The following is a 13,768-nucleotide window of genomic DNA, read 5'->3' on the forward strand; positions in this document are numbered from 1 at the left end:
CTGGTGCCGCAAAGAAATAGCACTCGAACATAAATTTAATTCTCTCAGCAAGGCCATTTTTACTTTCTGCGGAAAGGGTGCTCTACGCAGATGGAACAATGGCAAGAGCAAGCTTGAACAAAGGAAAAGCAGACATATTTATCCCTTACGCATTTGGGTCATCCTTAACTGCTGTGTCCGGCATCCATTGGCTGGAGCTGGACCTCACAGTCTTAAACAGATAACCTATTTGCTAATAGCTTAACACTTTCCTAAATAGGTAAGTGCAAGGGAGAACAAAGAAGAAGAGGAAGTTGCTCATGAAAGGTTTAAGGAAGCAATAATATTTCCAAATAGGGAAGGGGCATAAGCTATGAGCTAAGACTTGCCTGGGCCTGTCCAGAGATGCCTGAGTAAGCCAAAGCAACTAACTGGGCTAAAGTGTAAGAACTGATAGTTGATAGGAGGCTTTAGAGTAAGAAGCTATTGTTCCTAGTGTCTATTATTTTATTTTTAAACCAAGACGAGCTTTGAAGAGGAACTTTTCTACTTTCTACAATCTTTTTCAAGTTTTCAGTTCGTTAGTCTATTTAATCTCATGTCATTTTTACATTTCTTATGCCATTTAGACCATCAATTAATAAACTGAGAAATACAATTATTATAATTGTTAATATATTGAATTCAGAGGAGTGACACATGTTTAATATTACATTCTATAGAAAATTCTAAGCTTAATTTCAGGAAAGATTCAGTTTTATTCTTATAAGTATGTACAATTAGTCAAAAAGTTCCTTATCAAAATCAATGTTTGTAAACCAACAGGTGAGTTTTTTGTGTGCCCACCAGATGCTTGTATGTCCATGGGCAGGAACGATCACGGGAATAACTCATCCAGCCAGCTGGACCTTGGGGATATTTCTAAATGTCTGATAGAGATCCTGCTATTCACGCAGCCATGGAGTGACTTGGCTAACTGAAATCTTTTGTTTAGGAACCATGGAGCATGCAACACATCCCGGCACTGTTTTCAGCCTTCTGTGGCCTCTTGGTCGCCCTTTCCTACCATCTGAGCCGGCAGAGCAGTGACCCATCTGTACTCATGTGAGTGGTCTATGCCTGTGCTCTCTCATCACTGAGCTGGGGGCATAGTTCCCGCAGCTTTGTACCCTGACTGAGATGGGGAGACAGCAATTCACTGCCCATTGTGATTTGACTTTCATTATTAAACTAGCTGGTCACTCACTAGAGGAGGGAAGGAGAAATACAGGACCAGCCAGAAACTAATAACAATTAAAAGTGAACATCTAGCAAACATTTTAGTTTTGCTCTTTTGATTTTGGAGTAAAATGCACAGTGGCAGGAACAGATGGCCGATAGCTCCCATGCCTTGTTGGGACTTCCCCTTGGGTGAGTTGGGTGAGAAGCTACCTCCTCAACAATACCCTCTCTAGATCCATTAAGCTACATCCCTGCCTTTACTCTAGGCAGTTACCCTGGGGAGACTAAACCAGCACTTCTGAAAAGAAAGATTTTGTTTGATTTTATTGTTTTGTTGTTGTTGCTGTCAATCTGGCCAGCGTCCTCTGGATTTAAAGTGAAATTTGCACCAAAGTGTTAAAATGTATTTAATGTAATCCTTAGTAATGTGAAAGTATACATTACAATCTTCCCTTTAATCATATCTTTGTCTTTGGTAACGTGTACTCTGGCACTGGAAATCTTTCATGTGATGCCACAGTGAGTTTAAGATATTGACAGTAGCATCTTATGTAATTTTTTAAATTTATGAAAGATTTTGATTTAAGATAACCATAACTGAGGACCAGAGACACCATAATTTTAGGCTATTAGGTGCAGCAGTGTGAAAGGCATGAAAAATGGGGGAAAGAAAAGTTAAACATGGTTCACACAATTTTTAGTGTCAATTGTATTAGTACAGTGTTCCCTTTCTGCTGCTCATTGTGAAGATGAAGCCCTAGTGGGCTAGCAGAGATGGAGGACCTTCCCCATGTCCCACTGCTGACAGTAGAGGGCAATGATACTGCTAAGGTACTTGACTGCTCCCATTAGGATGAAATTTACAAATCTAAACACTATCTTTATTATCACTTGAACATGCACCTCTTTTTATTATAAATTTTTAAATGAAGAGAACATTTGTTTTTGTCATGTGTGGGTGTGAGATCTAAGGTGAAGTTATTTACCGAAAACACTGTCCCAGGAACATCTTTGATGAAATATTGTGTTTTTCCACTTTCAGGTCCTTCATCCAATGCAGGCTGTTTCCTAAATTTTTACATCAAAATCTGGAAGAGTCAGCTGCTGACCCTCTCCCCAAGAAGATGAAAGATTCAGTGGTGAGACATTTGCGTTGTGTAATGTAGCATAGGAGGGCCTCACCCTTCAGCAGAGATCAGGCTCTCAATGGAGCTCTAGGCAGGTGGACATGAGAAGGACTAGGACAGAAAGATACACCTCGCTTGGTACCTGGCACACTGGGCTGTTGAGCTGCCTGCCAGGTGCAGCCCTATTTGAAACGCTTGTTCTCCAGTGCTGTAAAGAAATAGCACTTGAACATAAATTTAACTTACTCAGCAAGGCCATTTTTATACTTTCTGCAGAAAGGGTACACTCGCCAGCAGTTTTGCCATGAGAGTACACCAAACAAAGGAGACAGGGTCATTTATAACCTGATGCATCCACCTTACTGCTGTGTCCGGTTTCCATTGGCTGGAACGGGACCTCACATTCTGTATTTGTCCCAATTGGCTAGCAACTTAGAACTTTATAAAAGAGGCAAAGGTAGAGGAGAACAAAGGAAGGAGGAAGTAACTTGTGGAATGCTAAGAAAGGTAAAAACACCTTTAAATAAGGAAGAGGATCAGGCTATGACCTATTGCTTGCTTGGACCAGTATAAGCATGCCAGGGCAAATATTTAGGCTAAATTGTGGGAGCTAAGAACATAAAGTACATTGATTTCTTTATCACGGCTAGCAGATATTTAAGAATGTTAGCACAGGTCTTTGAATAAATTTTGCTTCTAAGAGAAGTTACTATTTATTCCTAATTAAATGGGGAGGAAAGTCTTTGAAGAGGAACCTTTATTTTTTTACAAGCCCTTTAGAGCATCTTTTTTTTTTTTTTTTTTTTGAGACAGAATCTCACTGTCTCCCAGGCTGGAGTGCAGTGGCATGATCTCGGCTCACTGCAAGCTCTGCCTCCTGGGTTCACACCATTCTCCTGCCTCAGCCTCCCGAGTAGCTGGGACTACAGGTGCCCGCCACCACACCCAGCTAATTTTTTGTATTTTTAGTAGAGACAGGGTTTCACCGTGTTAGCCAGGATGGTCTCGATCTCCTGACCTCATGATCCACCCGCCTCAGCCTCCCAAATTGCTGGGATTACAGGCGTGAGCCACAGCCCCCGGCCTAGAGCATCTTGATGGTGGCTGTTGTGCACACATGGTGTGGGCACTTAGGTGGCCCTCAGGTGGCTGCAGTTTGCCAGGATAGTCACATGAATCACATTCAGTCAGTTTTGTGTATTGCTGGCACCAAACAGCAGGTGGGCTCTGCACGAATGAAAGCTTGTCAGATAAACGTTTAGCCAACCTGCCCTCCTGATGTGGTCCACACACAGCTCTTCTCCACATCTTTTCCCCTAAGCACCATGCTTAGTTCAGAGCATTCTTTCAAAGTTGATGTCTGCATAGCCATTGCTCGGGGCTCTTGGACTTTAGACTTATGGCTGGGTCACAGAGAAGGGGGCAGCCACACTGGGTGGAGCACAGGAGAAGAAAAGGAAGAAGGAGAGGAAGGAAGGAACAAGAGAATCCTACAGCTATAAAATAATGATGCCATTTCCTTGTTCACCAGGAAAATGGCTCTGGACAGCTTCAAAAATTCTTTTAGCAGATGTAGTTTCTTTGGTATCAACTTACAAACATTCATACTTTGAAAAGCAATGCTCATTAATTGTGTAAGCTCCCATACATCTGAGTATTGAGCTTGGAGCCGTCTGATGTCCTTGACTCACACTTTTCCTGGTTTTCTTAGGAATGACAGATAAAAGGAAAAGAGAATAGTCTGTTGATCCAGCCAGGACTGTGTCTCATTTGTCTTGATACCCACAGAGCCAGTGCCTGGTGTTATAGTGGGTGCTCAGTACAGTTCATGGAATTTCGATGAATTTAATTGCAGTCTGCCATTTCAAGACAATGTACAGGACTCACAGCCAACATGATAGCCTTAAAAAAAATTCATACTCAGCTTTTGTGCCTCTGAGTGTGGTCAGAATTCAAGCTAGTATTAAGGTTTTTTTTCCACCACAAGGGAATCAAAGGACAAATCACTTAATATGAGTAAGGGCATAGTTCATGAATTTTAGGAGCAGAGATACATTTAAAAGCAGGTTAAAAGTCAAAGCAGCTGGGCCTGATGAGATGGCAGCTTAAAAAAAAGAGAAATATTTGACATAAGCCTAGCATCCACAACCTGACCTCCAATATTTATACCAGGAGACTTACAGGGAGAAGGTCAAACTGACATTCCTACAGCATTTTCTGTAAAAGCCGTAGGGTGGCCCAGAGTCTACCCAAAAGTCTCCCTGTAGATATCTGAGAAAAACTATGCCCTTCAATCTTCCTTGATTTCATGACTAATGAAGATGCATTTCTACTTTCTGATTTATTGCAGTTCAAAATAATGTAGAAATTACAAAGAAATTTGACAAGAAATTTGCCCAGCAGAGGTTGATAGTATTCCACTGGTATAATTAGATGTGATGGGCTAGGTGTTGCCTCCCTTGGTTTTCATACCTTTTGAAATGGTTTGTACAGTGTCGAGCACATAACTTGTTAGGTGATTTAATAAGATGTTTGTGTTCATTTCTCTGAAAAGTCTCTGGCCTAATTATAATATTTTAATGGGAATATCACATTCAGCTTTTAGAGTTTGATATATAATACCTTCTGTGACACTGTGCAAGCATAAAACCCCCCTCCTCATTGTCTCTGATTTTGTTTCTCTGTGTCTCCACCTCTTATGTTCTCTGTCTGTCTGTCTCTCTCTTTTCTTGAGTTTTAGTTTGTATGAGAACCCCTCGGGGAGCCTCATTAGATTTCAGTTTTCTAGCCCTCCGCCCATATTCTGATTCATCTGGCCTGTGAAGGGGTCTGAGGATCTTGATTTTAACAGGAATGTTCACCCAGGTGATTCTGTTTAGGTGATCCACAGATTGTACTTCAGGAAACATTGATCTAGAAACAGAGATATACCAATGGGCCTATACATTTGCATATGAACAAGATAAGTTATGCACACAAAGTTTATCACCAAAATTCATTACTTAATAAAGATATAAACTTTCTACTAGTGGTTTACCTGATTAGTTTTTTTCTATTTGTCTTATTAGCATAGACTCTTTTAACTTTCATATCTTTGTCATTTTCAACACCCTTTATTATGTTTAGATTTGTTTGTTTCACTGTATCAATTTTCTTCAGTTCCTGGAAACAAAAAAAAAAGCCTATTTAATTCCTATGTGTAAAATTCAAACAGTCTTTTCCTAAATCATTGGTTATAATATCTAGATTTTTCTGGTCCCATGCTGCTAGATGCAGAATGTTGGAACAGGGGTTCTTAAGCTTCCTTTGAGAGTTGGAGTGTGAAGTACTATATAAAATGCCACAGTGAATTTAAAATGTTCAGTATATGAAAAGCTAATATATTTCTTAGTTAAACACGCACGGATTTACCATAAATCCAAAAATTTATATATAAATTTATATTTATTTATATAAAATTATTTATATATTTATATATATAAAATTATATATATTTATTTATACATAAATTTATATATAAATTTTTCATTTTTTTCTCTTTGCAGCCTTACACTGGCCAGAACTTCTAAAACAATATTCAATAACATTAATAGTTGGCTATTTTGCATATATAAAATATAAATTATGTATTACATATTATGTATAATTTATAATTTATGTAAAATATAAATTAAACATAATATATAATTTTATATATAATATATAATATAAATTAAATACATATTTATTATAATACTATATATAATATATAAAATATAAGTTATATATTACACATAATATATAATTTATTATATATAAAATATAAATTAAATATATTTATATGTAATTTTATATATTATATATAAAATTTAAATTATATTTAATTTATGTTTTATATATATATAAAATGGAAAGCAAAATAGTAAAGAGCAAAGAGAAGAGAAAAAATGCTGATTTATATGTGTATATAAAACTTTTCTGTGCATACTATATAATCAACTATGATTAATAAGAGGATTCATAAACACAACCAGAGAAAAGAAAATTTAGAAAAGCAAGAACTTTCTAACATACCAGAAATAACCTATGAAAATGTGATCCAACTCACAGTACCAACAAAATATCTGAATTGATAATGGAAATGATTTTAACAAGTAGTGTCACAAATAAAGTAAACTAACTACAGCAGTTTATTAAAATGTAAATGATGTTCTGAATAAGTGGAGATAGACATAACCTGATTTTGGATAGGAAGGCTGAGATTTATAAAATGCCAATTCTTTCTAATGAATTTGTAGGTTTGATATAATTCAAAACAATTCCAACATTGAGAAATGATTCTAAGGTTCCTTTAGAAGAATAGCAGCTAATAGTTTTTAAAAACTTGAGAAAGAAGCATAAGAAAAAGGAACTTAGCACCTTTAGATTTAAGAGTGAAGACTGGGCTGGGCCGGTGGCTCAGGCCTGTAATGCCAGCACTTTCGGAGGCCGAGGCGGGTGGATCACCTGAGGTCAGGAGTTCGAAACCAGCCTGGCCAACATGGTGAAACCCATCTCTACTAAAAATACAAAATTAGCCAGGTGTGGTGGCACATGCCTGTGGTCTCAGCTACTTGGGAGGCTGAGGCAGGAGAATCACTTGAACCCGGGAGGTGGAGGTTGCAGTGAGCTGAGATCGCGCCACTGCATTCCAGCCTGGGCAACAAGAGTGAAGCTCTGTCTTTAAAAAGAAAAAAAAAAAAAGAGTGAAGACTGAATAATCAGAAAAAAGTATGAGACTATCCAAGATCAGAGGATGGGATTAGTGGATCAGAAAAACACAGAAAGGAGACAGACTCTTTTATGAATGTATTATGTCAAAATTAAATGTCACAATCAAAAATTGATTTTCAGAGTCTAGTGTTGAGATAATTGTTTAGCAGTGGGAAAGAAACGAATCTTATGTGCTAGTCCCTCGCCAGACACCAATGTAAATGAGAGAGGGATTCAAGAGTTTCAGAAAGTGAGAGAGAGAGGAAGAGGGAAAAGGAAAGGAGGAAAGTCACGTGGGACTTTTTCATTTCTGATATTATGGCAGGCTACCGTTGATTAAAACTAAAAATTCTGAATAAAATACAAAAAAACTCTTCCTGAATGTAACAAAAAAAAACTGACAAAATAATAAGGAATTATCAGCTAAAAATCTTACTGAACAGGAGTATCTGGGGGAAGCAGGGCAGGAAGCTGCTTTTGCCCCAAGAGCATTTGCCCAACCTGGGGACCTTAAGCCTTGGTTTTCAGACCTCGAACTATGGAGAACAGGAATTGAAGCCCAGGTGGGTGTCCAATGCCGGACCATGGATCCTCAGCCTGGGACACCAAAGTGCCGCACTCTCATAGTGAGGATGATCCTCAGGAAGTCAGCTCCACCACCCTCCCCACCAGGAAGTGCAAGCAGACTCACCTCATGATTGAGCAGAATAAGAGAATCCTTGAGAAGTCGTAAGTTTGCATGGATTTGCAGCACAAGTTCAAACAACTAGATGGCACCAAATCCCTCAATTTATGAAGACATTTAACGTGGTACCCAATTGGAAACGCCTCATGGCAGAAACAAAATAAATCCTTTCTAGAAGGTTGCCTTGTCCAAGTGTTTCCCAAACCAGTTTTTTTTAGGGAAAATGCACAGCTTACTATAAAAAAATTTTAACCTACACATGGAAATAAGGAACCAGCAGAAACAGGTCTGAAAATATTTCAGATATTGGAAGTATCAGACACAGATTTTAAAACAACTATACTTATTATGCTTAAAGAAGTAAAAGGCAAGCTTTAAAATTTATAGACCATAGAAAATATTTAAAACAATCCAGCATGTTTGAAAGAGAGCCAAATAGAATTTCCTAAACAAACAAACAAACAAGTGAATCAATTTAAATATACAACACCACACACCCCACACATGGGAGATTAGATACCTCTGAAGAGAGAATTAGTGAACTGAAAGATAAGGAGAGAAGAAAGTACCCAGAACATAACACTAATTGACAAAAGGAAAAAAATCAAGAAGTATGAAAGAGAAATGACTTGAAGGATAGAGTGAGAAAATCTAAAATATATCCAATCAGAATTCCTAGAAAAAGAGAGACAGACTGAAGCATAATCAATATTTGATGAGATAATATCTGAGAGTTTACCAGAATTGATGAAAGACACTTATCTTGAGATTCAGGAATTTCAGTGAATCACAAGTAGGGTAAATTAAAGAAAAAAGAATCCACACCAGACAAGCCATAGTGAAAATGCAGGATGCCAAGCACACAGACCAACTTAAAGCAGGTAAACAGAATGAACAGATTACATTCAAATGGATGACAGGCTGCAAGCTCCCTTATCAAGAGCCCTCATGGAAGCCAGAAGACAGTTGTTGGATATACTTAATGATGTGTAAAGAAAGTAACTACCAAGCTAGAACTTTACTCCTAGTGAAAATATCTTTTAAGGATAAAGGCAAAATAAATTTTAGAAAAACAAAAGCTCAGAGACCCTCATTACATGTAATTCTGAAGGTATTTTTCAGTAGAAAGTGATCTTGTGTTAAAAGTAATTTGAGGAGAAAAGAAAAAATTTTTAAAAAAAGAAAGTGGTCTTGGATGGAAGATCTGATTTGCAAGTGAACAAAAAGAAAAGAAAGTGGCAGGTACATTGGCAAACCTGAATAAATATTAACTGCATAAAACCATGATAAGGCTATATAGTTGGCTTAAAAAATGTAAGGTAGAATGAAAATACATGACTATAATAATATACAAGTTTAGACGAGAGGAGAAATGAACTTCAAGTCGTCAGAGGTCTTAGGAAATGTCCAAGAGAAGAATAAAGATACAGATTGAATGTCCCTAATCCAAAAATCCAAAACCTGAAATGCTTCAAAATCCAAAACATTTTGAGCACCGGCGTGACGCTCAAAGGAAGGGAGTGTTTTGCATTTCGGATTTCCGGATGAGGGCTGCTCAGCCCGTACCGTTAACTTTGGTCTGTGATAAATTAGGTATACGTGTTGGAATGTTTTGTGCAACTACTAAAGGAATAGAAACAAAGCATGTAGCTTCCAAATCCAAACAGAGGGAAAAATGGAAAACTAAAAAATAGAAGTTATTCACCAATAACAAAAGGAAATTGGACTACTATGTCATACTAAAAAGTCAATTCCAGGTAAATTATAAGCCTAAATATGAGAAAATAATACCTGAAAGCACTTAGAATCATAATAATGGAAACTACTTTTATGATAGCAGTGTAGGAAATAATTTTTTAAAACAACACAAAAAGATTCAAATTAATTAAATTATCACCTTTGATTTATTTTAAATTTTACAGAAAACAGACTAGTGTCTAGATGAATATAAAATTCCTCTAAATCAATAAGAAAACCAGAGATCTCCATTGAAAATAGGCAGAAGACTTGCACATACACTTCACAAATGAGGAAATATAAATGGCCAAAAACCATGAATATGTGGGCAACCTCATTAATAATCAGAAAACTCCAAATTAAAATCACACCAACTTACTATTTCAAAACTACCAGACTAAAAAAATGTAAAGTTCTCACAGTACTAAGTGTTGACAAGTGTAGAGCAAGAGAATTCTCATGTATTGCTGGTGGGAGTGTGAATTAGTATACACATTTTGGACAAAAGTTTGATAACATAAAGTTTAAGACATGAATACACTGCAGCCAGCAATTCTACTCCTAGGTACTTATTCTGGAGCAAATCTTGCACATTTGCACCAAAATACACATATAAAATTGTTCATAGTAGCACCTTTTCATGAAAGTGCCAAGTAAGTATTCTACAGCAAAGGAAATAAACTTATTACAGCTAAATGCAATGCATAAGTGAATCTTAACCACGTAATGTTGAGCAAAGGAAGCAAGACACAAAATAATGCATATAGTATTGTACAATATATTGAGTAAAAATGGGCAAAATTAAGCAGCTTACAGTTGCATACCTAAGTCGTAAGTAGTGAAATCATTTTTTTTTCAAGCAAGAAAATGATTTTCACCAGTCAGGGTTGTTGATGGGAACCTCCAGGAGGCAAGAGAAGGATTTTTGATCAGATAGTCACATACAAGAAGCTTCTAGGATGCTGGAAAAGTTAGATTAATTGAACTAGTTGGTGGTTACAGAGGTGTTCACTTTATAATTATTAAATTGTACATACTTATTATATGCACTTTATGGTTACCTGTGTCACATTTTAAAACGGTAAAATAAATTTTCAAAAAAGATATTAAATAAAATCAAATATTTATCCAAAATATACAGAGAAAATGATTTTTCAGACTTAGGATCCATAAAATAAATAACACACACACAATACTCCGAGTTAGATTTAAGAACATAAAAATGTTAAACTTCTGTATGTAAAAAAAGATGGAAAAATTTAAATAATTTGGTACAGTACTTGTGGCAAACTTAGGAAAGTTAAATATCTTTCTAATACCAACAACCCTTATAATTTGATTTTTAAAACCCTATAGGCAAATTATATGTGTATCATTTGTATATAATTGTATATAAATATGTACATATCTGAGCTCCAAAATGAAGCCATTTGAAATTTTATATAAAATTTAGGAACAAATTAAGTAAATGTATGAAATAATTACCATTATTATGAATTTAAAAATGCAAATTAAAATGAGATGGCATTTTTTTTGTACACATCATTAGCACTGGAAAAATTAGTGATGGTGCCAATTGTGTCAAGGTGAAATCTCTTAGACATCGTTTGTGTGTATGTAAATTATTATAATCATCTGGAAAAGCATAATTTATCAAGGATTGTGAAATGCGTATAACCTATGATAAAGTAAATCTATTTGCGAGAGTTTTTCTAGGAAATTAATTCAAAATATGAAAAAAATTTAGGTATATAAAGATAATGATTTCAGAATAATTCATCATGGTAAACAATGGAAGGCAACCTAATAGTAGCAGTCAAGGGATGTTTGCCATATGAGTCATTCAATTTCATTCACTAAATTAATGTTTTGAGTGATCACTGTGGCATTGTATGTGTGTGATATCACAAGATGGAAAATTATTTAACCACTAAATGATATTAGTCAGCCTATACAATTATATATATATATAGCTTACAAAAGAAAATACTGTGGAAAAGGTAGAAAATTATTTGCACACCAAGATTAGATACTTATAAAATATGCATAGAAATATTCATATACATAATGATTATAGCTAGAGCCTGGTTTAACATCAACAGGAAAAATACTGGCTCAGAAAACACAAAAATGCTAATACCTTTAATGTCAGGCTATAATGATTGTGAATGATTTTCCCCTCTCTTCTGTATGTTCTAGGGTGCTGCAATGTTATTATGTTATTCTATAATGGGAAACTTAATTAATAATAAAAATTACAAAGACCTAAATTTGCATTTTGCTTCCATCTTGCAGTATATTCCCTTTCACACTCATTTTAGTAAGATCTAACATAGTAGAATTCACTATTAAGACATAGGACATTTATTAAAAGGAAACAGATTCTTAAACCCTTGTTTTTTAGATAAATAATTTAACAGAGTCACAGATTTTTTTACCTTCAAACGTGAAGGAAGAGGGCAGTACCATTAAATTCTCTTTTTATATTACAAAACTAAGATTAAAATAAAATATACCTACCTGAAAAAACCCACACGTATTTATATCTTATAGAAGGTGGAAAGGTATAATAATATACATTTAAATGAGCAAAAAGTTATTTAACAAGAAAACCAACCGAAATTACAAACTTTTTAGAGCTTATTAAAGGCTGCTTTCACAGGACAGAGTAGCAAGCTCTGAAGTTCAGGTGTCTTACGAGATTCCTTTTAAAGATATTATTTTTATTTTTTAAAGAGATTTTATTGTGTATATTTAAAATATATAACACGAGGTACATATAGATAGTAAAATGGTTACTATAGTGAAGTAAGTTAACATATCCATCATCTCACATAGTTACCCATTTTTATTTGTTTTTGTGGCAAAAGCAGCTAAAATCTGCTTATTTTGCAGGAATCTCAAATATAGTACAGTTTTATTAATTGTAGTTCTCATGTACATTAGATTGCTGGAGTTGTTTATCTTACATATCTGCTACTTTATAATTTCTAACATACATGTCCCCATCTCTACCTCCCCCATGCCCATGTTAACTACTGTTATATTCTCTCTCTATATATATTTGACTCTCTCTCTCTCTCTCTTTAGATTCTACATAAAAGTGAAATCATGCAGTATTTGTCTTTCTGTGTCTGGGTTATTTCACTTAGCAAAATGTGCTCCAGGTTCATCCATGTTGTGACAAATGGCAGGATGTCTCTTTTTATAAAGGCTGAAAATATTCCATTTACATTTATATTATAATTTGTTTATCCATTATTTATCTGTTGACAGATACTCAGGTTGTTTCCACATCTTGGCTATTGTGAACAGTGCTGCAATACACGTGGTAGCACAGATATCTTTATGGCATGGTGATTTCATTTCCTTTGGGTATATGCCTAGAAGAGGGATTGCTGGGGCACATGGTAGTTCTGTTTTTAATATCTTTTTTTTTAATATAGAGATGGGTTCCCATTATGTTGCCCAGGCTGGTCTTGAACTTGCAGCCTCAAGCAATCTTGCCACCTCGGCCTCCCAAAGTGCTGGAATTACAGGCGGGAACCAACACGCCTGGCCTATTTTTAAATTTCTTTAGAACTTCCATATTGTTTTCATAATGGGTTGCACCTATCTACATTCCCACCAAAAAAAAATGTATTATTTTCCAGGATAAAATTTTTGGAGCAGAATAATATCTGCTTTTTGGTGGCTTTGGGGAAAAACAACTGTTTCCTTTTGATTTTGCTGATGTTATTTTCAGCAATATTAGGAGAGCAGTCTAGTTTCATTAACTAGCATCAAGAGTAAAAAGCTCAGTAATTACCATTTGCCATCTGTATATCTCCTTCAGTGAAGCGTCTGTTCAGAACTTTTTACCATGTGCAGCTGGGGATATAGGAGGGTGTTGTTTGTTTATAGGTAAATGTCTTTTGTTGAATGTGGGTTTTATGAGTCGTAATGTTTTTTCCCTAGTCTTTGGCTTGCCTTTTTGTAAGTGTCTTTCAAAGAGCAAAAGTTTTACATTTTTGTGATGTCCAATTTATTTAATTTTTTCTTTTATAGTTCCAACTTTTAGTGCTCCATTTAAGAAATCTTTGCCAAATCCAGGATCATTAAGATTTCCTCTTATGGTTGCTTTGAGCAGTTTGATGGTTTGTCAGGTTCATGATGTTGAGTTAATTTCTGTATGTGCAGCAAAGTAAGTATCAAGGTGTTTTTGTTATTGTTTAATTTAATTTAATTAATTTATTTATTTATTTATTTATTTTGTAGATGGCTATTCCATTGTTCCAGCACCTTTCAT

At 35.5% G+C, this 13,768-nt stretch overlaps 1 protein-coding gene across 3 annotated transcripts in view; it reads left to right on the forward strand.

The window, feature by feature from the left end:
* PCNX2 (pecanex 2) overlaps window positions 1-13,768 on the forward strand; it is a 319,512-nt gene that overhangs the window by 118,312 nt on the left and 187,432 nt on the right. For all 3 annotated transcript variants that reach the window (XM_063671047.1, XM_054479339.2, XM_063671060.1), the window contains 2 exons: window positions 974-1,083; window positions 2,243-2,339. In XM_063671047.1, coding sequence (XP_063527117.1) covers window positions 974-1,083; window positions 2,243-2,339 — 207 coding nt within the window. The remainder of the gene's footprint in view (window positions 1-973; window positions 1,084-2,242; window positions 2,340-13,768) is intronic.

This window comes from Pongo pygmaeus, chromosome 1, assembly GCF_028885625.2.
Source record: "Pongo pygmaeus isolate AG05252 chromosome 1, NHGRI_mPonPyg2-v2.0_pri, whole genome shotgun sequence".
Taxonomy (NCBI): domain Eukaryota; kingdom Metazoa; phylum Chordata; class Mammalia; order Primates; family Hominidae; genus Pongo; species Pongo pygmaeus.